The sequence below is a fragment of the Halichoerus grypus genome, chromosome 5 (genome assembly GCF_964656455.1).
Source record: "Halichoerus grypus chromosome 5, mHalGry1.hap1.1, whole genome shotgun sequence".
Classification (NCBI taxonomy): Eukaryota; Metazoa; Chordata; class Mammalia; order Carnivora; family Phocidae; genus Halichoerus; species Halichoerus grypus.
In genome coordinates this window covers 93,077,012-93,102,434 of record NC_135716.1, presented here as the reverse complement: position 1 = coordinate 93,102,434, position 25,423 = coordinate 93,077,012, and the positions used below count along the sequence as shown (strand labels likewise).

The window sequence follows — 25,423 nt, the reverse complement described above, 5'->3', positions numbered from 1 at the left end:
CTATTAATTTTTTATTTCAGCTATCATGCTTCTAACAGTTCTTTCTTCTTTTAATGATTTCTTTTTCAAAGATTCTATCCTTATTTTGTGACCAGTAGCTTGTCATATCTTTAAGGATGTCATAATTTTGTTTGATTTTACATTTCCTTTTGTTCCTATATTATCTTATGCCCTTCACGGCCCTTTTATTCAGTGTCTTGGTCTTTTTCATGTGGGTGGCTGTATTAATCAGAAATGTGTACAGCTGTAGTGACCAATAAAGACTCATATAACAAGACCAGATGTAGCTAATGGTGTTAGTTGAACAACATCAAAGCCACAATCTCTGAGATGATCTTGGCTTTACCTTCATGAGCATATAATGAATGGTGTCACAGTACCAGGCATCACATCCTAATTCAAGGAAGGAAAAAGCTGGGAAAAAGCTGACACCAGCAACATTTGTCCCTTTTAAAAATCACAAACTAAGGGGCGCCTGGGTGGCTCAGTCATTAGGCGTCTGCCTTCGGCTCAGGTCATGATCCCAGGGTCCTGGGATCGAGCCCAGCATCGGGCTCCCTGCTCAGCGGGAAGCCTGCTTCTCCCTCTCCCACTCCCCCTGCTTGTGTTCCCTCTCTCGCTGTGTCTCCGTCAATTAAATAAATAAAAACTTTAAAAAAAAAAAAACACTAAGCAAAATGCCACTTATATTTTATGGGAATAAACTGGGGATCAGAGCTACCCAAATGCCAGGAATGCTGAGAAAGGAAATATTTAGCTTTTCCAGTCTCTATATCTGAAGCAGACAAGAGAGGGAAGAGTTAAGAATTCTCAACACATAGGGGCGCCTGGGTGGCTCAGACGGTTAAGCGGTTAAGCGGTTAAGCGTCTGCCTTCGGCTCAGGTCATGATCTCAGGGTCCTGGGATCAAGCCCCGCATCGGGCTCCCTGCTCCAGCGGGGAGTCTGCTTCTCCCTCTCTCTCTGCTATTCCCCCTGCTTGTGCTCTCTCTCTCTCTGTCAAAAATAAATAAAATCTTTAAAAAAAAAAAAAAAAGAATTCTCAACATAGCCCACAATGTATGGCATATGGCACTTGAGGGTGGCTCTATTCAAATGTCAGATGATCCTTTCATCCATTCACATTTAAATACACTTAAAAAAAAAACTGCTTAGAGTCATGTGTGAGAGCAGAACTTACGAACTGGTAGGCTTCACTTAAGATTTAGAGGTCTTTTCTGATCACTTTCTCCAAAGAATGAAAAGGCCTCTGTAATTCCAGAGAGGAAGATAGCAAGGGATAATTAAAAAAAAAAAAAAAAGTCACTACTGGCACTCTGGAAGCAAGTCAGGGAAAGTGAAGGTCCCACGGTTTAATGAAGACTTACATTTAACCTCCCTGATATCAGCCATGTACCTCATCCCCATTCTCCATCTAGACCTAATATCGCCAAAGAGAGTAAGCCCAACTTCTATACCTATCGACTCTAAATCCTGAACTTTAACAGGTTTCTAGGAATTAAATCACATAGCTTCCTTTATATATCTCCTTTCTGCCTGCCCTTGGGTTGGCAGAACTCTACTAGGTCAATTACCATCAGATCCACCATATATTCAATCCATTTCCCAGCTTTTGAAAAATACACTGACATATCCATTGGTGTCTCGTCTCTCATTTTGATTTTTTTTTAAGTCTATACTTATTTTATTCATTTACTGTGAATAGAATTATAGAGGGAGGTGGGATAACCCCATGGTAGAGCTAGAAACTATGTAATGTTCAAAACTGTACAAAATTTCATAAAGTTCTATAGCTGTTTTCCTTTTTGAGAACAATATCCAAGGCCATAAAGAATATAGACATAAACACCAACAACTTCAATAAAATGTTTTTAAAAAAAGAGAAAAAAGAAAATGTATAGGTCACAATGTTAGTAATAACAGCTAGTAATAGCTAAACTGATACGGAGTACTTACTGTGCTAAGCACTTTACAGGTAAAATTCTCATTCAATCCCTACAGCCAGCTTCTAAAGTTGGTACTACATTTTCTGCATTTAAAAGATGCAGAGAGGCACCTGGGTGGCTCAGTTAAGCATCCAACTCTTGATTTTGGCCCGGGTCATGACCTCAGGGTCATGAGATCAAGCTCCACATTGGGCTCCGCGGGAGCCTGCTTAAGACTCTCTTTCTCTCTTCTGCCCCTCCCCTCTACCTGTGTGCACGCTCTCCCCCTCCCTCAAAAAAAAAAAAAAAAAATATATATATATATAAGGGGTGCCTGGATGGCTCATCAGTTAAGTGTCCCACTCGTTTCAGCTCAGGTCATGATCTCAGGGTTATGAGACTGAGCCCCACATGAGACTCCATGTTCAGTAGGGAGTCTGCTTGGGATTCTCTCCCTCTGCCCATCCCCTCACTCGCGTGCCTGTTCTCTCTCTCTAAAATAAAAAGATCTTTAAAAAAAAAGATACACAGGCACACACACATCAGAGTTCATCACCTTTATCAGTATAATATGAAGCAATTATCTTTAAAGATTTTTTTATAAATTTACATCATAAATTTTATAATTTTTATAATTCTAGATACCCAGGGTCAGACGAGCCCCCGGGGCTGCCAATAGTCCATGCATACTGTCACACATCATTGCTGGGAGAAGTTAATTATGTCCAAGATTCCACTGAGAGAAGACAACTGGAACCTCCACATTTGGAACACTCCTAGACTTTGCACCATACATCTTTCATTTGAATGATTTTAATCTGTATCCTTTCACTATCCTTTCAGTATAACAGCTTTCAGTGAGTTCTAGCAAATTACCTAACAATTTCAGCAAATTACTGAATCTGACAGTAGCCTCAGGAAATCCTCAGCTTACAGTGGGTGTCAGAAGGGTGGTCTGGGGGGCACCTGGGTGGCTCAGCTGGTCAAATGTCCGACTCTTGATTTCAGCTAAGATCATGATCTCAGGGTTGTAAGATAGAGCCCTGCTGCATTGGGATTGTCTCTCTCCCTCTCCTCTGTCCCTCCCTCCGTGCGCGTGCGCTCGCTCTCTCTCTCTCTCAAAAAAAAAAGGGGTGGTTTGGGTGCTCCTAAAATTCTGCACTTGGTGTCAATGGTGAGGGGGCACTTGTGCATTGTTCTCTAACTTCATAGTTGGTATCAGAAATGGGAGTCACTAGAATGATCCTGACTCACTGAAACATGTGGTTTGGGAAGAGGAAGAATGAGAAAATAGGGGTTTATGAACCTTTGATTCCTGGATGACTACCTAGTCACTCATGGTATGAAACTGCAGCTGAATTTACTAGAGGTAAGTTATCAATGGAATTGAGAAAGGCAGACCCAACTTCCTAGGTGACTCCCTGGATAAATAAGGAAATGCAAACCAGTAAGAAACAAGTTAATTATACAATCCTTTGGTTACTGATTCTGCAATAGCTAAAATGAACAGTGTGTTGGGACAGATACTGACACTGGGCAAAGCTTAGGTTTCAGCTAGTCTGAACTATGGCCACTGCTAGTCTCAGGGTCACTCCAAAGGGAAAAAGTACTCTGGGAAAACATAGAGTACCTCAATGACCTCTGGTCACAGAATGTAGTCCAGGTTGAGGAAAAGACAAAACCAAGAAACTAATGAAATCATAGAGTATATGCAAAGGAATGTCTCATTTTGTAGGTCAATGCTTCTGGAAGAAAAACCTATACTAAAATATTGTTGAGTGATTATCTAGAAGCAGTATCACTGGTTCTGAATGGTGCAAAATAGAAGAGCAACGTCTGAGCTGATGCAGGACCCACAACTCACTAGTGAATAACCAAAGATGGCTATACATAATTCAGACACACAGGAGGTCATTCCCAAGGGGACAGCTAACCCAGTAGACTAGATAAATGATCCCATAAAATTTGTTGACCCTGAAACAAAGGAAGAGGATTGTCCTCCTATAAATGTGGAGATTCCCCACACACTTCTTATGCAAGCCATGCTGGATTGGCACTATGAAAACCAGGATATTCACCTACTGAGTAGGCCTCTTACTGAGGTTATAGTAAATACTGTGATTAAGGGGGACTCTTTTACATGGGCTCCCCATGTAACCTTACTGTTGCAATATTTAGCAACAACCTGAAAAGTCTTATCAGATCTATTTTCTCAGATTCCCAATATGCGCCTTATAGGTGCTAAGAAAATTAGAGAGATTCTTGAGAAAATAGGGAGAAACAAAGGGAAGAGTCAAGATTTAACACAACAGGATGGAAATCTTCAGATGGCTATTAAAAAATGGGATGAGGGGCGCCTGGGTGGCTCAGTCGTTAGGCGTGGGCCTTCGGCTCAGGTCATGATCCCAGGGTCCTGGGATCAAGCCCTGCATCGGGCTCCCTGCTCAGCGGAGAGCCTGCTTCTCCCTCTCCCACTCCCCCTGCTTGTGTTCCCTCTCTCGCTGTCTCTCTGTCAAATAAATAAATAAAATCTTTAAAAAAAAAAAAAAAGGATGAATAAAAACAGATATTGATGGGGTTGAAACAAAAATCTTAATGTAGCATGACTAGAGGTTGGGTGGACATGAGAGTTACTGCTGCTCCCCAACATTAAAGGGCCCTAAACAACTCTGCTGTATTTACCCCAGTTTAGAGAAATTTTAAAAGCCAGAGGACAAAGAAGACAGTGAAAAACCTGACCTGAAATTACCAGGGGTGACTGACCTATAAATTAATCAAATTGAAGACTGAAGGAGAGGCAAGGGTCTTCTGGTTCAACCCCCAACTGGAGAACCAAGGCAATATGCACTTGTGTGGGTAAAATAGCCAGGGAGTAGATAAGAGACATTTCTGGGACTCCTTAACATGACAGCCCAGTGCACTATAATTCTAAAATCTGTTGGAAGTCCTAATGGGGAGCTACAATTAGATTGGGAGGAGAAGCAATAGTTAACAGGATTAAGGTAAAAATTTGGATGAAAGTTGGAATGTCAGAACAGACTTTCTGTGAAGTGGTAACATCTCCTTTATGTGACTGTATTATTGGGATGGATATTATGTCTGACTGGTACTGTAAAACAGAAGGCATATAAATAAATTCCACCTTAAGGCCAGTCTTGATTAGACATGCTAAAATGAGAACCACTGAAACTGTCTGAGCCCACAAAAATTAATTTGAGACAGAATTCTCTGAATAATAACAATGTATATGTAGTCTGTGAAAAAATGTATATGTAGCCTGTGAAAAAAGTGGATGGCTCATCAAGCCCTAACAGTAGACTATTATAAAGCTTGAATAAAGTAGTGCCCCCATAACATCAGCAGTCCCTGATATGATTTCAATAGTAGAAAAAAATACATAGTAGGCTAAAAGAGAATGATACTCAGTAATGACCCTGCAACTTTTATTTTTCTGCCTTGATCCCCCCAAAAAAGCCAACAACAATTTTCCTTCACATGGAAGGATCCCAATTTATATTTACTATATTGCCAAAGGGTTACTTAAATTCACCAGCTTAGTGGTATAACGCACTTAGAAGGGATACACTATCTTGATGATACCATGATAAGATCACAAACTAAAGATAAAGGTACGATTGACTTAAATGCAAGAAGGACATATATGATCAAAAGAAGCTGTTAATAAATCCACCAGGTCCAAGGACCTGCCCAAACTGGTAAAATTTTTAGGAATAACCTAGTCCGGCACAAACCTTGACATTTCACAGGTAAAGAAAAATAAATTGTTTTTGCCACCTATCCCTAAAACTAAACAAGAAGCCCAACATTTGGTGGTATATTTGAATTCTGAAGGACACATGTTCCACATCTGGGAGTATTAGTAGCACCAATCAATACAACTATCCAAAAGAAGGCTGTATTTGAATGGGATCCTGAACAAAGGTAGGCCATGTCTCAACTGCAAAAAGTAGCCTGTCTCCCGATGCTCTTGGGCCCCTATGACACATAGTTGGACATGATTTGGGGACTGTCAGCAACACATATTTATGTGGACTAGAGCTTATGGCAAAAGCCAATGAGTGCCACTAAGCAACAACCATTGGGATTTTGGACCAGAAAATTCTGGATACCACGCTAAAATATATGCCACTTGAGAGAAAATTACTAACTTGCTATTGGGCATTAAGTGAGACTGACTCTATGACTGAAGGACATAATATAACTCTGCAACATGAAACACACACAATGTCTTGGGCAACAGAGAACATTCTAGTAAGGAAGGCAGTGCCCATGGAGCCTGGATGGCTCAGTCAGTTAAGTGTCTGCCTTCAGCTCAGGTCATGATCCCAGAGTCCTGGGATCAAGCCCCGCATCTGGCCCCCTGCTTGGTAGGGAGTCTGCTTCTCCCTCTCCCTCTGCCGCTCGCCCTGCTTGTGCTCTCTCTTTCTCTCTCAAATAAATAAAAGGAAGGCAGTGCCTAGAAGAATTCTGTATAAAATAGAAATGGTTTGTTCAGGAACATATGACCAGCAGGATGCTAAGAGTTATTTATTGTATTTATGAGAAAATAGCCCCTTTTTCCCCTAATGATGACTTTAAAACCACTCAAGGAGGGCGCCTGGGTGGCTCAGTTGGTTAAGCGACTGCCTTCGGCTCAGGTCATGATCCTGGAGTCCCGGGATCGAGTCCCACATCGGGCTCCCTGCTCGGCGGGGAGTCTGCTTCTCCCTCTGACCCTCCTCCCTCTCATGCTCTCTGTCTCTCATTCTCTCTCTCTCAAATAAATAAATAAAATCTTTAAAAAAAAAAAAAAAAAAAAAAAAAAACCACTCAAGGAGCTGCTGAATCCTAGAATCATATGGGCAGTGCCCTATGAACAGCTAGCTCTCTGAGAACCAAAAAACAGCTGCTTGGTTGTCAACTACACTTCAAAACTGAATAAACTAATAAATTTAAATTTAAGAGACAGAGAAGGGATGCAAACTATTTGGTTCATGGATAACAGTTCCAAGGTGAACAGACAGCATCCTGTTTAGAAGGCTCTAAATTGGAGATGGTAATAACAAATCATATCGATGAGCTGAACTGCATGCTATTTTCCCACCAGGGTTTTTACTGAACTCTGCAGTTGATGTCAGAAACGAAGGTAGTCTTGTGGGCTGTTTCCTAACTTTGTATAGATGATGAAGAGAAAAGACTAGTCTGACTCAATAATGTATGCTATATTGAACACTTGAAACTTTAGCTATGGGGCAACCACTGAAAAGTGTTTTAAAAGGGGAGTGAGGGGTGAGGAGGGACTCTATTTTAGCAAAATAATCCTGGCAACAATGTGGACAGAATGAATTTGACAAGGTAAAACTCAGAGCAGGGAGATCAACTCTTAAGTGTGTTGTAGTAATAGGAACCTAGGGTTTTAAAGTGCAGTGACAGGGGCTCCTGGGTGGCTCAATCAGTTAAGCGTCCAACTCTTGATTTCAGCTCAGGTCATGATTTCAGGGTCATGAGATCAAGTCCCATGTCAGGCTCTGTACTGGGCTGGGCGTGGAGCCTGATTGAGATTCTCTCTCCCCTTCTCCCTCCCATTCATTCATTCATTCAGAAATAGATAGATGAAACATACAAACAAACAAACAAACAACAGTGCAATGACATGAGTTCTGTAAGAGCCTATCCTGGAAAAAATACAGTGTGGGCTAAAGAAAAGAGAGAAAACATTCAAGAGATAATTAGGACTTGAAACTAAGTGGCAAAGGAAAAAGAAGGATCAGGCAGGGTTAAACTTTGAGGGAAGGACAGTTGAAGCTATTCTTTCATGGCAAAAAGGATGCCATCTTCCTTCTCTTTTTGCTCCTCACCAACAATTTAAAAAGCGTAAGTAACCCAAATGCTCAAAGATCTGACTGACTGCAGCTGTGAGAATGATGATCTAATGTCTTATTGAGATTATTACAAAACAATCAATGGTACAATTTGGCCCTAAGGTAAAGGCATCTACAAGATTAGTCACTTCAAGTGAAACATTAGCCAACTTGCAGGTAGGATGAAACATTTGGGAACAAATTATGGTTACAAAAGTTTACAGTAGCAGTTCTAAACAAATGTTCTATAGAACAGTAAAAAAGAACAAAGATCATTACTTTTATGTGGTCAAGTCTGAGAGAGTCCATATACTCTGTCTGTATCTATATACCATATGGAAGAAAATGAGCATACAGGCTTAAAATAGATCCAACTGCCTGTATTCAAACCCAGGCTCTACTACTTACGGTGAGACCCTGTACAGATTACTAACTTACAGATTTCTCTAAGTAGGCTCCCTCACCTTTAAAACAGTCATGATACCAATACTAACATTTCATGGATAGCAGTGTGAATTAAACAAACATGCAGCATTCAGAAAAGTGCCTCACACAAACTACGAATGCAGTAATTGTTAGCTATTAGGATTAATGTATTCCCTCTTTAAGAGGATTCTAACAAATTTCAATGAACTTAAGGAATTAAAAGCACTAAGTGCTTTTAATTTGTTAGAATATTCCTACAGTTAAGAAACACATTTAAATGTGGTTAATCCAACTTAACCTACTCTTCTTTGGCAGGAGATTCATAAAACCTATTTCCATCAAATCAGCAGAAGTATTGTAAGAACACTTTAGAAAAGGCTGGACTATGGGTAAACAAGACCATCTTTTAAACTATAATACAATTTAACAGAAACTGGGGGAGGGGGGGAGAAACTGGGAAATTTGCTACAGGACTGTTATACTCCTGATTAGAAATTTTAGTACATTTCCAGAAGAGTTCAAATGTAATAGACTGGTTATAAGCGAATACTATTGAACTCTGAGGGTACAGTGGGGTTGAAATAGAAAGTTATGTATTAAAAAATTAGTAACTTCGCTTGCTTAGATAACTTACACAGTTTGTAGAAAAACAAGGGATTTATACCGAACATGAAATAAGTACAGTTATGCTTTGATGTTGAAATGTGTATCAGCCATACCTGCAGGAATATTACCTTTTTAGATTACAGCATAGAGCCTAAACAACCACAGTATACTTGAAAAAAGCTTATCTGAATCAGAAGCACAGCAAATAAATAATGCAACTCCTTTCTTGCAAGCCCAAATGTAATGATACATTTTTAACAAATATTCATAAGATAATTATATACGAATGTGGAAACCATTAAATAATTCATCAAAAACATATCTTGAAGAAATAAAATATATGAAATTGAGAAAATGCTAACAAAACTATGGATTAAATAATAATTAATTTTACAAAACATTTTAAAGATTTCTTGTTATGCAATTATGACTTCTGTACCTATGTTCTTTGTGTTCCAATAGCTGACAGTCTCTACATGTCAATCTATCACATGTTTCACAGAAAAGCTTCAATTGTTCTTGTTTGTGTACAGGGCAGAAAACAGGGCGCTGACCAGATGCTCCAACAGATTCTGCAGTAAAATAAAACATATATTTTTTAAACTAAAAATTGTTATTTAACTTTCTAAATTCCCATTAATATTGATGTCCAAAGCATATGAAGAATAAATAAAAATGTTATGAGGTAAAAGAGAGATTAATAGTATATTAATCATTAAAACTGTTTCTATCTTACCTGAGACATCTTCTTTCTTCCTGATCAAGTGATCTTTAGTGAATTTTACTCTTTGATGTGCTTCAATACATGTCTTACATAGCCACTCTCCACATTCTACACAAAAGCCAACTGCACTTGCATTGTCTTCACAACTAGTACATACCTAAAAGAGGAAATAAATAATCTATATCAAGTTTACAAAATACAAATCCACAAAATAAAAACTTTGACTTGCTCTCAAATATACTAAATGACTAGAATAAAATTATTTTGTTCCATTTATCTTCAATAAAATCGTGTTCCTTCCCAATCAAACATTCAAGTGAGTAAAAATCTAAGTCTGAGAACACAAAAACTACAGACAAGATTTGAATTTTTAAGTAATGACTTTTCATCTCATTTAATTAAATATGAGGATATAGAATAGAGAGCCTTTACTTTCAATTGGAAAAATAGAACTATACCTGAACTACCCTAAATTATGTAACTATCCAAACATATTTTTCTTATTATTTACATTTCAATATCAAGATAAGAATATAAAGAAAAATTGAGAAGCATACCTGTTCTGATTTCTCATCAGAACTGCTAGGAGCTTCAGATGTATCTTTCACAAAATAATTATCCACAAGGTCTATCTGTCTGCATTCTTGGCGGCATACTGGGCACCGTATTACACCAACTACAACACAAAACAACAACATTAAAAAATATTCCTCAGGAAAAAAATAAGGAAATTGTGCATGATGCCCATATGGAAAGCATTCATTCATATGTCACAGACAAGATCAAAGAAATGAAGAACATTAAGAGCTCAGTAAAATAATCCACTGAGTTATTCCTTTGGGGGAAAATGATACCCTATTTAGGAAGAGAAAACAAGCACTTATACAAAAAAAAAACCTAAAAGTGCTTTATTACAACGTATTAGTCAAATAATGGCTCCCAAAGATATTCAGATCTTAATCCTTGGAACCTGTCAGTGTCACTTTATAGAGCGAAGGTGACTTTGCAGATATGATTAAATTAAGGCTCTTGAGATGCTGTCCTGGATTATTTGATGGGCCCTAAATGTCATCTTGTAAGAGGGAGACAGAGGAAGGTTAGGCTACAAAAAAGGAGAAGGTGGCGAACAATGGAAGCAGAGATTGGAGTCATGTACTTTGGGGATGAAGCAATAAACTAAGAAATACAAGTGGCCACTATAAGCTGAAAAAGACAAGGAAATGGATTTTCTCCTCAGAGCCTCTAGAAGGAAACAGACCTGACTACACTTTGACTCTAGCAGACATCCTGACTGTAGCCCAGTAAAACTGACAGTAGTAAAAGATTAAAATGTGCGTTATTTTAAGCCACCAAATTAATGGCAATTTTGTTACAGCAGCAATAGAAATACACAATCTATCATCTAATAAATTCTGATTTGGTTCAGAACTACCTGAATTCACTTTCACGTGGGAAGAAAGATCACATGTGCCTGAACGTCCTAGTGATCTAGCATCTATTAGAAGAAATAAACCTATGGAAGTTAAAAACTAAAAAACAGCAACACAGTCAACACAGCAAATGAACTACTATGTGTCAGCCATAAAACTGAGAATATAGCATAAACGATACAATCCTTACTTTCAAGAAAGGGTTCAAGACTAGTATATAATTTTTATAGTTTATACCATGTACAACTATAGACTAGGATATAAACAGAATCCCCAAGAGTTTTAAGTATACAAATTGTAGAACCTTATACAGTAGTTCCAATGGAAAATAGAAACTTAAATACAGTGTCATTCTAAAAGTAGGAATATCAGGGGGCATCTGGGTGGTTCAGTCCACTGGGCATTCCAACTCTTGATTTCCACTCAGGTCATGATCTCAGGGTCATGAGGTCATACCTGCACTGGCTCTGTGCTGAGCATGGAGCCTGCTTGAGATTCTCTCCCCCTCTTCCTCTGCCCCACTCCCTTACCCCACCCCCGCTCATGTGCACACACACTCTAAATAAGTTAATTAACTGATATTCCTACTTTAATTAAGTCTCCTAGTAGACATATACACTGTTAAAGTTATATGTTTGAAAACAAAACATAGTTTTTATTATACAAAGTACAAAGATGCTGCTCAAAGGAAATACATAAAAATAATTTTTCAAATCAAAGGAAGAAACACTATGGGAAAGAGAAAGGAGGAAAAGGTATATAAATATTTCCATATTTGAGATGGCATTGAGTTACAAACCTTTCAAGAAACACAGAGTATAATAAAACTACAAAGTAGGAGCAAAACTATGGGAGCAACTAAGTTCTTACAATAAATTAAGCTTTCACTGAAGAGATCACACTTAAACATGGTCTTGAAAAATTAACATTCATCTACTAGTGTGCAGGAAAGTTTACTTTGCTGACCTTGGTTCTTCAAATCCTGTACATTCCTAAGGAAGGCCTATCTCCAGTACTAGCCCTCAAATGGCTCCTGTGACATGACCTCTAACTCTTGGAATATTCTACCTGATAAGACTGTTTTTGTATGCCTGAGGCCTTGGGCCATGCTCTATTCAGTTTGACCTCTGAGGGTGGCTGGAGTCTCAGTAGGTGGTGTGAGTTCTACGGAGAATGCACCCCTTTATGACCATTCCCCAATAAAAACCTAGACATGGAGGCTCAGGTAAGCTTTCCTGATTGGCAATACTCCTGCATATTGTCAGACATAGTTACTCTAAAACTAAGCATCCCCCTGCGCAACTCCACTGAAAGGAGACATCTGGAAGCTTGCGCCTATTTTCTCCTGGACTTCACACCAAGCACCTTTGCTAATTTTAATCTATTTCTTCTCTCCTTCTAATAAAATGCAACCATGAGAGTAAACGTTTTTCTGTATCAATCCTGCCAGTCAATCACTGAGCCTGAGGGTGACTCCAAACTCAACTAGGAAAGGAACAGTATACAAACCAAGAACAGCAAGTGCAAAGTTCACACATGAAAAAAAAAAAAAAGGCTATAAAAAATAGAAAAATGTCCACATATACATATGTGAAATATTGAGAAAGTTAAGAAATCTGCAGCATCTAAACGAAGGAATATTTTTGTTGAAGGATACAAAAGATGGAGAGATGTTCTGTTCTGAGCAAGAAACAATATTATAAAAGTGTTCATTATACCTGCGTAAATGATAATTTGATGCAAGTCTTTGTTTTTTTGAACCCAATAAACTGATTCTCAGATTCTTAAAATTACTTCAATCTGGCAAGCGGACATCACAGTTAATGACAATAAAAATTTATCTATAAGTATTATCCCATTAAAATAATATTAAGGAATTTGAAAGATAAAAACAATATCCAAAAATCTTAAGGCAAAGGAAGGAACAGAGCACACGAATCAGTATACATGCAATTTTAAGAAATGTAGAAGCAAAATAATACGAACACTGCAAAAGAAACCCAACCCAGAGTACACAAGGAATGGAAACATACACCTCAGAAAGACTTATTTTCCATAAATATTTTCCTGTGTCAATGGAGAAGCACTCTTGAAGCTCGGAATTCAGAAATTTAAGGCATGAAAGAAGTTCCAATGAGAGGGAATAAGTTCAAGTCTATAGATCAGCAAACCCCATTCCTAGGCAGACTACTTACACCTGACAGATTACCCAGCAGCCAAGGTATCTTACCACTAAAACAAAAAGAGTTGAAGCTTCTTCAGGGATCTTTTTGCTATCTGCTTCTGTATTTATTCAATAAATTTAAAAATTACGTAAATGTTTGCTTTGAAAATAAGAGCCTACTGAGACTCCAGCCACCCTCAGAGGTCTCCCCGCTGAGCATGGAGCCCAACATGGGGCGATCTCACCACCCTGAAATCATGACCTGAGCCGAAGTCAGGAGTCAGATGCTTAAACAACTGAGCCACCCAGGTGTCCCCCCAACTAAGTTCAAGTTCTTATTTAAAACCCCTTCTTTGGGACACCTGGGTGGCTCAGTTGGTTGTGTCTGCCTTCACCTCAGGTCATGATCCCGGGGTCCTAGGATCAAGTCCCTGCTTCTCCCTCTGCCTGCTGCTCTCCCTGCTTGTGCATTCTCTGACAAATAAATAAAATCTTTTTAAAAAATATTAAAAAATAGGGGCGCCTGGGTGGCTCAGTTGGTTAAGCGACTGCCTTTAGCTTGGGTCATGATCCCAGGGTCCTGGGATCGAGCCCCGCACTGGACTCCCTGCTCCGTGGGAAGCCTGCTTCTCCCTCTCCCACTCCCCCTGCTTGTGTTACCTCTCTCGCTGTATCTCTCTGTCAATTAAATAAAATTAAAAAATAAAACCCCTTCTTTAATCAACCCAGAACTCCAAACAAAATGTCCGTAAAACAAAAGGTGTATCTTTGCCTCATCTCTACTTCTCTTCCTGGGATTCCTTTTTTTTTTTTTAAGATTTTATTTATTTGACACAGAGAGACACAGCGAGAGCAGGAACACAAGCAGGGGGAGTGGGAGAGGGAGAAGCAGGCTTCCCGTGGAGCAGGGAGCCGGATGCAGGGCTCAATCCCAGGACCCTGGGATCATGACCTGAGCCGAAGGCAGACGCCTAACGACTGAGCCACCCAGGCACCCCTGGGGTTCCTATTTAGGTGAATTCACATATTCATTCAACAACAACAAAAAGAGAAGCTTCTCTGGAAACTTACCAACACAAAACTATCTCATTAGAACACCTCCCAACCCAGGGCACAAGTAGGACACCAACTTAAGATAGGCTCATAAAATAAACTCACAGTACCCAATACTATTAGAGTAAGTCAACAAACACAATAAGGCAAGAAATAAAAACCTAACCCACAGAAAATAAAACAATCTGTTAAAAGACTTCAAAAATTTATGTGTAAAATATTGAGGGGGTTAATGGGACAAACAGAATCTATGAAAATAGAGCTAAAAAAGAATCAAAGAGAAATAAAATATAGTACTGAATAAACTCAAAACACAAGTTAAACAGTAAGCAAGAGATAACTGAAAAGGAAATTAATGAAGTAGAAGACAGATACTCATCACAGAGATAAAGAGAGAAGGAACTACAAAAGAAAAGAAAACTGAAGAACTGAATGAGAAACTCCAGTATTTGTTACAGAATTCAGCACAGAGATAGAGAAAAGGGGAACTACAAAAAGAAAAGAAAGCTAAAGAACTGAATGAGAAACTCTGGTATGCATCAAATAGAAGTTCTAGAAGTTCATGAAGGAAATGAGGTACAGATGCTATTTAAAGAAGATAATGGCTAAGAGTTTCAGAACTGAAGAAATGAGCTCTCAGACTGCAAATCAAGTCCTGAGCAGGATAAATAAAAATAAACCCACAACTAAACATAGTAAAGATGGAGGAAAAACTCTTAATAACTGCTAGTTATTGTAAGACAATCAGACTGACAGCAGACCTCATTAGTAAAAAACAATGCAAAAAGATAACGGATAATATCTTAAAAGCTTGGAGCGCCTGGGTGGCTCAGTCGTTAAGCGTCTGCCTTTGGCTCAGGTCATGATCCCAGGGTCCTGGGATCGAGCCCCGCATTGGGCTCCCTGCTCAGTGGGAAACCTGCTTCTCCCTCTCCCACTCCCCCTGCTTGTGTTCCTTCTCTCGCTTTGTCTCTCTCTGTCAAATAAATAAATAAAATCTTAAAAAAAAAAAATCTTAAAAGCTTTTAGAGAAAATAAGTCAACTTAGCAATCTATATCCTGATGATACCACTACTCAAAAGTAAAAGCAAATTAAATTTTCAGACATAACAATGCTGCTCATTGCTACAAGAATAAAGCACTCAATTTAACCATATAAAACTGCCAATTTTAGACTACTTATGACTTACAAATTGGTAATTTTATACAGGTTAACCTACTACTGACTATAAGAACATGGGAAAGGGATGCCTGGGTGGCTCAGTCGGTTAAGCATCTGCGTTCAGCTCGGGTCGTGATCCCAGGGTCCTGGGATCTAGTCCCACATCAGGCTCCTTGCTCAGCAGGCAGCCTGCTTCTCCCTCTGCCTGCTCTGCTGCTGCTTCCCCTGCTTGTACTCTCTCTCTGATAAATAAATAAAATCTTTAAAAAAATAAAATAAAAAAGAACATGGAAAAATATTTAGGGGTCCCTGTCTGGCTCAGTCAGTACAGCATGCAACTCCTGATCTTAGGGTTGTGAGTTCAAGCCCCATCCTGGCCACAGAGCTTATTTTTAAAAAAAGAAGAAAAAAAAAAAAGGAACATGGAAAAATGTTCTTGAGATGCAAAAAAATAATAATTAGCAAAGTCATTAATAGAATATGTTGATATCTAAATATGCATGTAAAAGTAAATATATAGAGATAAGTATTAATTTAGGAAGATAAAAAACATGAAATTAAAATATCAAACTACAATTACATGTTCTCTTACAATTAAACTACAGCTTTAAAAAAAAATCATTCTAAATACAATATGAAGGGAAAATCAAGAGATAAAATGTTAATTAAAAATAAGGTAAGCAGTGCCTGACTAGCTCAGTCAGTTAAACATCTGATTCCTGGGACGCCTGGGTGGCTTAGTTGGTTAAGCATCTGCCTTCAGCTCCGGTCGTGATCCCAGGGTCCTGGGATCGAGCCCCACATCGGGCTCCCTGCTCCGCGGGAAGCCTGCTTCTCCCTCTCCTGCTCCCCCTGCTTGTGTTCCTGCTCTCGCTATCTCTCTGTCAAATAAATAAATAAAATCTTAAAAAAAAAAAAAAATCTGATTCCTGATCTCAGCCAGCCAGCCCAGTTCTTGATCTCAGGGTGCTGAGTTCAAGCCTCACATTGGGCTTTACGCTGGGTGTGGAGCCTACTTTAATAAAATGAATGAATGAATACAAAAATAAAGTAAAATCTTGCCTTTACAAAAATAAGAGGACAGGGCGCCTGGGTGGCTCAGTCGTTAAGTGTCTGCCTTCGGCTCAGGTCATGATCCCAGGGTCCTGGGATCGAGTCCCACATCGGGCTCCCTGCTCAGCAAGAAGCCTGCTTCTCCCTCTCCCACTCCCCCTGCTTGTGTTCCTGCTCTCGTTATCTCTCTCTCTCTGTCAAATAAATAAATAAAATCTTAAAAAAAAAAAAAAAAAAAAAAAATAAGAGGACATCAAAATTCAACTGCATAAAATACAGTCAAGTTGTTGGAAAGAGAAATAACTATGCAAACTTTCTTAGCTAGCCAATAACAAGTGTCCAAAGACTGCAGTTTAGTACCATGCTTAAGTGTGTTCTAAAGACCAATTTTGAAAACAACTGTTCTAAAATATCAGAAGGAATTCTAGGAATGTCTACTCTATTGACTGCCACCATTTTTTCAATTTGATTCACAATAACTGGTTGACAAGACTACTGGGGACACAGGGACTCTCTGCCACCACATATCCCTTGTCTTATTTCCCAGCCCAACTTTGCTCTACCATGTACTTCTGCCTTCACCCCAGTAAGAATTTTAACCTGCCTGTTTGAGAATGAAAGTTTTGCTGAGGACAAGAGACAATCATGACCAAATTTTATCTAAATTTGCATTAATACAAGGTTTTACTGTAAGACCAGTTAGTATTTATCATGAAATTTTTATGTATTAGCTCAGTTAGTGCTCATAACACCTCTGTAAAGTAGGTTCAATTACTATCCCCATTTGAAAGGTGAGGAAATTGAGCTTCAGAGAAATCAGGTAATGTTCTCAAGGTCTCAGGACAATGTAAATGCGTGAGGGGGGTAAGATCTGAAACCACAGTGTCTGAACTGACAGCCCATGCCCTTAAAACCTATGCTAAAGAGGTTCTCTAATTAAAAGGCTGATCCATTAGTAACAAAATGAGAGACTAAACGAAGGCAGTCATAAAAGAAATATTGAGGATAAATCAGAGGCAGAATCAATTGCTTAATGAATAACTGCATGATGATGGAGAGGCAACAGTTACAGCAAAGGAAAAAATTAGAAATCCTAGATTATTTGCAAGTTTCTGACATGGATAATTACACAGTAACTCAAAATGAGGGAAAAGTAATTTTAGCCAGAATGTAATGAATAAGTTTTGGATAGATTGTGTTTAACTAGCATAGTTCTGCAGCTGAAATGTGTAGAAAGAACCATCAACATATAACTAGTTAAAATCTGAAGCACAGTAAGGATTAGTAAGGGAGAACAGGATCAAAGACACTACAGTACCCTTCGACATACCAATATTTATGGTAAAGCAGAAAAGGAGTCCACAGATTCAGGACACAGATTTGAACATTTACAACTACAAAACCCAAGAAGTGCAATTTACATGAAAAGCCAGTACGGGGCACCTGGCTAGCAAAGCATGCAACTCTTGATCTCAGGGTGGTGAGTTCAAGCCCCATGATGCATACGTTACTTAAAAATAAAATCCTTTTTTTTTTTCCTTAACTAGGCTCCATGCCCAACATAGGCCTTGAACTCACAACCCTGAGATCAAGTGTCACATGCTCTACTGACTGAACCCCCAAGCACCCAAAAATAAAATCTTCAAAAAAAAAAAAAAAAGCCTGGGGCTCCCGGGTGGCTCAGTCAGTTAAGTGTCTGCCTTCAGCTCAGGTCATGATCCCAGGGTCCTGGGGTCAAGCCCCACATCCGGCTCCTGCTCGGAAGGTGGCCTCCTTCTCCCTCTCCTCCCTGCTCATGCTCTCTCTCGCTATCTCTGTCGCTATCTCTGTCTCTCTCTCTCAAATAATTTAAAAAAAAAGCCAGTAAAATATACACAAGTATAACTGAAATAAATGAGAATCAAACAAAAGTCAACTACTTTTTCTTTTTTTTCCTTTGGGGGGGGCGGTCAACTACTTTTTCTATTAACTACTCATGATTAACTTGTCATCACTGTACCAATTTACTTTTAAAATTATATTCTATCCTTAGGGGCGCCTGGGTGGCTCAGTCGGTTGAGCATCTGACTGTTGGTTTCGGCTCAGATCATGATCTCATGGGTCATGGGATCAAGCCTGGTGTCAGGCTTCTCACTCAGCGGGGAGTCTGCTTGAGATTCTCTCCCTCTGCCCCACCCCCCACTTATGCGCCCGTGTGCTCTCTCTAAAAATAAATAAATCTTTTTTTTTTTTTTAAGATTTTATTTATTTATTTGACAGAGAGAGAGACAGCGAGAGAGGGAACACAAACGGGGAGTGGGAGAGGGAGAAGCAGGCCTCCCACCGAGCAGGGAGCCCGATGCGGGGCTCGATCCCAGAATCCTGGGATCATGATCTGAGCCAAAGGCAGACGCTTAACGACTGAGCCACCCAGGTGCCCCCAAAATAAATAAATCTTTAAAAAAATAAAATTGGGGCACCTGGGTGGCTCAGTCGGTTAAGCGACTGCCTTCGGCTCAGGTCATGATCCTGGAGTCCCAGGATCGAGTCCCATTTCAGGCTCCCTGCTCTGCAGGGAGTCTGCTTCTCCCTCTGACCCTCCCCCCTCGCATGCTCTCTCTCTCTATCCCATTCTCTCTCTCAAATAAATAATATAAAATCTTTAAAAATAAAAAAATTGTATTCTATCCCTGAATCTCAGTTAACTACTAACATGCACACTTTTTTTTAACAAAAAAATGCTCACTTAAGCTCTAAATCCAACATGCGGCTTGAACTCACAACCCCAAAATCAAGAGTCCCATGCTCTACCAACTGAGCCAGCCAGGCACCCCAACCTAACACTCTTTTTATTCAACCCTAGATTCTCTTTCCCATAACCTGGAATGGTTGGTCCAAACCTTTAATTATCAACTCCCTTCTCCTTTCCCTTAGAAAATAATTATGAATAAGAAATATAGATACATTTTCAAATGAAGAAGGGAGTATAAGAGAATTTGCACCCATGCCTCTAATAACCTAAGTGGGAGGCCAGATCAAGTGATGAGAGTGAGAATCTTGTGAGCTAAGTGCCAAAAGACTGAATAATCCAGGGAACAGAAAAAACAGGCTGGAAAGTATATTAAGATTATCAGGTAGCATCAAAGAGTCCCAAGTTTGAAAGGTATAACCATTCCTAAGGCTAATTCCTCCTTCCCTTTTTTTTTTTTTTTAAAGATTTTTTAATTTATTTATTGAGAGAGAGAGAATGACAGAGAGCATGAGAGGGAGGAGGGTCAGAGGGAGAAGCAGACTCCCTGCTGAGCAGGGTGCGCGATGCGGGATTCGATCCTGGCACTCCAGGATCATGACCTGAGCCGAAGGCAGTTGCTTAACTAACTGAGCCACCCAGGAGCCCCCTTCCTTTTTTTCTTTTTAAGATTTTATTTATTTGAGAGAGAGAGAAAGAGAGACCGTGAGTGCACAAGCAGGGGGGAGGGGCGGAGGTAATGGGAGAAGCAGACTCCTCGCTGAACTGGGAGCCTGATGTGGCCTGGGATCATGACCAGAGCTGAAGGCAAATGCTTAACCGACTGATCCACCCAAGCGCCCCTCCTCCTTCCATCTTGAACCTATCTCCTGTTCAGCCTTGTGTACCCTCAATAATATGAACTTAGAAAGTATTACATTATTTGCTGAAAGGAAGGCAAAAAATAGTAACTAGAGGGGCACCTGGGTGCCTTGGTCAGTTAAGCATCTGACTCTTGAACTCAGCTTAGGTCTTGATCTCAGGGTCGTGAGTTCAAGCCCCACGTTGGGCTCCATGCTGGGCATGGAGCCTACTTAAAATCATAAGGATAATAATAATAATAACAACAACAGGATTCTGAAGCAACAGATCACTGATCTTTTCTACAAAATTGTAGACCAAAAGAGGTAACAGTAGAAAGATTTTATTATGAGTATAGGGGAGCTGAAGATGTAGACTGTTGAATTTCTTGCCCATTCTTACAAAAAATTGGCAATGAAGAGAAGGAAAGAGAATGATTTGTTGCTAAGAGAGGCAAAATAAAGAATACTGCTTTAGGGGTGTCTGGCTGGCTCATTTGGAAGAGAGTGCGACTCTTGATCTTGGGGGCACAAGTTTAAGCCCCAAGTTGGGTGTAGAAATTACTTAAATAAATAAAAAACTTTATATAGTTTTTAAAGATTTTATTTATTTATATATGACAGAGCGAGAGAGAGCAAGCAGTGGGAGAAGGAGGCAGAGGGAGACAGAGAAGCAGACTCCCCGCTGAGCAGGGAGCCTAATATGGGGCTCGATCCCAGGATTCCGGGATCATGACCTGAGCCGAAGGCAGACGCTTAAACGACAGAGCCACCCAGGAGCCTCAATAAAATACTTTTAAAAAGAAAATTGCTTTACATTGGGAGAAATTGGGGATATTATATAAAAAATAACTGAATTAATTCATTTATAAACAAATTGGTTTAATATTTACAAGACAATACCATAGAGCAACATGTATTTAAATTATGCTGATATGTATCCAGCCAATTTCCACAAGTCAGTTTTACAATTAAATGTATACAACTGGCTTAAGCTGAAAACATGGCCACTATGTGCACATGTGATCATTCATATAAGACCCAATGCTGATTATCAAACATCATTAAATATATTTAGGAAATGCATTAAGCACATCTATTATAAAGCTTCTTGGTGTTCTTTCTTATTTCTTCAGTATATACTCTTTAAAATTAAAAAACCTCGTAGGGGGCACCTGGCCGGCTCACTCCATACGTAGAGCATGCAATTCTTGATCTTGGAGTAGTGAGTTTGAGCCCCAGGATGAGTGTGGAGCCTACTTTAAAAAATAAATAAATAGGGCGCCTGGGTGGCTCAGTTGGTTAAGCGACTGCCTTCGGCTCAGGTCATGATCCCGGAGTCCCGGGATCAAGTCCCACATCGGGCTCCCTGCTCGGCGGGGAGTCTGCTTCTCCCTCTAACCCTACCCCCTCTTGCGCTCTCTCTCACTCTCTCTCTCTCTCTCTCTCTCAAATAAATAAATAAATAAATCTTTAAAATAAATAAATAAATAAATAAAAAGTAAAATTGGGGCACACAGGTGGCTCAGTCAATCTGACTCTTGATTTTGGCTCAGGTCATGATCCCAAGGTTATAAGATAGAGCCCTGCGTGGGGCTCCATGCTGGGCATGGAGCCTGCTTAACATTCTTTCTCTCCCTCTCCCTTTGCCCCTCCCCACCCTCATGCTCTTTAAAAAGAAAAAAAAAAAGGTAAAGCCATCAGGGAAATTCAAATCAAAACCACACTGAGATGGCAAAAATTGACAAGGCAAGGAAAAACAAATGTTGGAGAGGTTGTGGAGAAAGGGGAACCCTCTTACACTGTTGGTGGGAATGCAAGTTGGTACAGCCACTTTGGAAAACAGTGTGGACGTGCCTCAAAAAATTAAAAATAGAGCTACCCTATGACCCAGCAATTGCACTCCTGGGTATTTACCCCAAAGACACAGATGTAGTGAAAAGAAGGGCCATATGCACCCAATGTTCATAGCAGCAATGTCCGCAATAGCCGAACTGTGGAAAGAGCCGTGGTGCCCTGCAACACATGAATGGATAAAGAAGATGTGGTCCATATGTACAATGGAATATTACTCAGCCATCAGAAAGGATGAATACCCAACTTTTACATCAACATGGATGGGACTGGAGGAGATTATGCTAAGTGAAAGAAGTCAAGCAGAGAAAGTCAATTATCATATGGTTTCACTTATTTATGGAACATAAGGAATAGCATGGAGGACATTAGGAGAAGGAAGGGAAAAATGAAGAGGGGGGAAATCAGAGGGAGAGATGAACCATGACTATGGTCTCTGAGAAACAAACTGAGGGTTTTGGGGGGCGGGGGATGGGTTAGCCCGCCGATGGGTATTAAGGAGGGCACATACTGCATGGAGCACTGGGTGTTATATGAAAACAATGAATCATGGATCACTACATCAAAAACTAATGATATATTGTATGGTGACTAACATAATAAGATTAAATTAAAAAGAAATTCAAAAACTGGGCACCCAGGTGGCTCAGTTGGTTAAACATCTACCTTCAGCTCAGGTCATGATCCCACGGTCCTGGGATCGAGTCCCGCACTGGGCTCCTTGCTCAGCGGGGAGCCTGCTTCTCCCTCTCCTGCTCCCCCTGCTTGTGCTCTCTCTGTCAAATAAAATCTTTAAAAATATATATAGAAATAAATAAATAAAAATTCAAAAACCTTGTATAATCAGAAAATTATAAGTTCATTAACAATTATATCAATCTAATTATAATACTCAGCATTATCTGAAATAAAATGCCAAAGTTTTTTCTTTCTTTTTTTCAAAGTTTTTTCAATATTAACAGAAACTTCTGTAAAAATAACATTTTTTTTTTTTTTAAGTAGGCATAATTATAGCCTGGAGCCTTAACATCTATCATGGAGCCCAACACGGGGCTTAAACTCACGACCCTGAAATCAAGATCTGGGCTGAGATCAAGAGTCAGACACTTAACCAACTGAGCCATCCAGGCGCCGCAAAATAATGTATCTTTAAATTGGTGATATGGGCCAGTAATAGCCTGCTAGCTAGTAAAAAAAAAGTCAATATCAAACAACAAGACAGTTCAGCCAACAATTTGTTAAGATTGATTTTTATACTTTTAAACACGAAGAACGGAAGAAGGTAAAAGCTACAGAGATAGTATTTGGACAGGAAGAAGGTAAAAGCTACAGAGATAGTATTTGGACACAAAGTCTAGTGTTTACTATCTGGTTCATTACAGAGAGAGTACAGAACATTCAGCTTAAATGACTGAATATTCACTAACTCAGGTGGAAACAATGTCATATTACAGAAAATTCAACATAGTTCCTGAATTCAAGTACTCAAATCCAAATCTACAGAAATTCTGAGTCTTCTCTGTAGGTATACTCCACAGGAGAGAGGGCTTCAGTTTGTGTATGCATACATATGCTTGTGTGAGTAAACTTGCATGCAACTCTGTTTTCCTTTCTCTCTTTTTATGGGGAAAGGAGGTAGGAAACCAAAAAGATCCTGAAGTGAGGCCTGAAGACATGACTATGAAGACCCACAATTGGATGGGCTACCTGGGTCCACTGTATCTGTTTATTCACTACCTCCTTTAGGAAGCCATGTGAATTCTGCAAAGACAGGCTCAGACAGTCCCTGGATCATGATAGGGCAGCTCCTACACTAGCTGTACAAGCTGAGCAGGGAAAGAGTAAGGATCGGATACTCTCAGGATAAGGTATTTAATTTGAAAATGCATTCAGTACAGGGCAGTTGAAACAAAGTTTATCATGTATTCCATGGTCTACATAGGTTCACTACTGACCAATACCACACCACTACCCCCAACCTGACCCCGTAAATGAAGCCATACTCATGAATACGCAAAGAACAAGTATATCCCATTCGATGAGGTTCAGTAACTTGAGAGAGACTGAAGTGAACAATCAGAACCAGCTGGCTGGCTCCTACTGAGGCAGAACTAATGCAAGAAACAAAAGAGAACTTGAGTTCAAAAAAAAGTACTGAGAACTTCCACAGAAATGCAATTAGAATAAACATAACAAGGGGCACCTGGGTGGCTCAGTCGTTGGGCGTCTGCCTTTGGCTCAGGTCATGATCCCAGGGTCCTGGGATCGAGCCCCGCATCGGGCTCCCTGCTCAGCGGGAAGCCTGCTTCTCCCTCTCCCACTCCCCCTGCTTGTGTTCCCTCTCTCGCTGTGTCTCTCTTTGTCAAATAAATAAAATCTTAAAAAAAAAAAAAAGAATACACATAACAAAAGAAAAGGGCTCCACTAAAATTAAGTATGATTTCAAAATTTAAATAAACAGAAGACCCGAAAAAAAAATGGAAACTCCTAAGAAGCAAACTGATAGTTTGGGAGATCAAATTAAGAAACATACCTAAAACAAAAGAAGGCTGAAGGAGAAAAGGATAAACAAATATATACCAGCAAATGGGTAACCATTACAGTTAAACTACTGAAAATCAAAGACAAAAAAAGTGACCCATGATGTACAAGGAAACAGTAAGAGGAACAGTAGACTCAGCAGAAACAGTGGAGACCAGGAAGCAGTGGGAGGACATAATTCAAAGGGGTGAAAGAAAAAATTACCAACCAAGAATTCCACATTCATTAAAGTTAACCTGTAAAAGTGGAAATGAAATAAGAACACCACATACAAATATGGATTGAGGAAATTCATTCCAAGTCCACCTGCCTTACAAGAAATTCTAAAGAAAGTTCCTCAGTCTGAAAGGAAGTGACATCAGACAGTAACTCAAATGTATATAAAGAAATGAAGACCAAAGGTAAGGCTAATTACATAAGCAAACGTATAACACAGTATAAACCTACTTTTTCTCTCTAACTGATTTAAAAGAAAAAACTGCAGGGGCGCCTGGGTGGCTCAGTCGTTAAGCATCTGCCTTCGGCTCAGGTCACGATCCCAGGGTTCTGGGATCGAGCCCCGCATCGGGCTCCCTGCTCAGCGGGAAGCCTGCTTCTCCCTCTCCCACTCCCCCTGCCTGTGTTCCTGCTCTCGCTATCTCTCTGTCAAATAAATAAATAAAATCTTAAAAAAAAATTAAATAAATAAATAATAAAAGAAAACTGCATGGAACACCACCACAAAGGAAGAGAGAGGAAATGGAAGTCATCCTGAAGCAAGGACATGACACCAAACCATAATGAAAAGTCACAGAAATTAATGTGTACCAGAAATAAATATATGCAAATTCATATAAAACACTGTAATTTTTTTTCCTTTATTCTCTTAACTTCTTTGAAACTGTAAAAAACCAACAATAACAAACGTATTGCTGGGTTTGTAACACACAGATGTAACATATACAACAATAACACAAAGGACGGAGAAGGTAAAGGAACCATATTGGCGACTCCATATTTTCCTGAAATCAAATTAGTAGTAATCTCAGGTCTTGATCTCATGGTTTTGAGTTCAAGCC

General features: G+C 39.6%; 1 protein-coding gene across 2 annotated transcripts in view; it reads right to left on the bottom strand.

Annotated features, from left to right (window-relative positions):
- TRIM33 (tripartite motif containing 33) overlaps window positions 1-25,423 on the bottom strand; it is a 114,267-nt gene that overhangs the window by 52,527 nt on the left and 36,317 nt on the right. For both annotated transcript variants that reach the window (XM_036088499.2, XM_036088500.2), the window contains exons 2-4: window positions 10,099-10,217; window positions 9,554-9,698; window positions 9,257-9,389 (exon numbers count right to left, since the gene is read on the bottom strand). In XM_036088499.2, coding sequence (XP_035944392.1) covers window positions 9,257-9,389; window positions 9,554-9,698; window positions 10,099-10,217 — 397 coding nt within the window. The remainder of the gene's footprint in view (window positions 1-9,256; window positions 9,390-9,553; window positions 9,699-10,098; window positions 10,218-25,423) is intronic.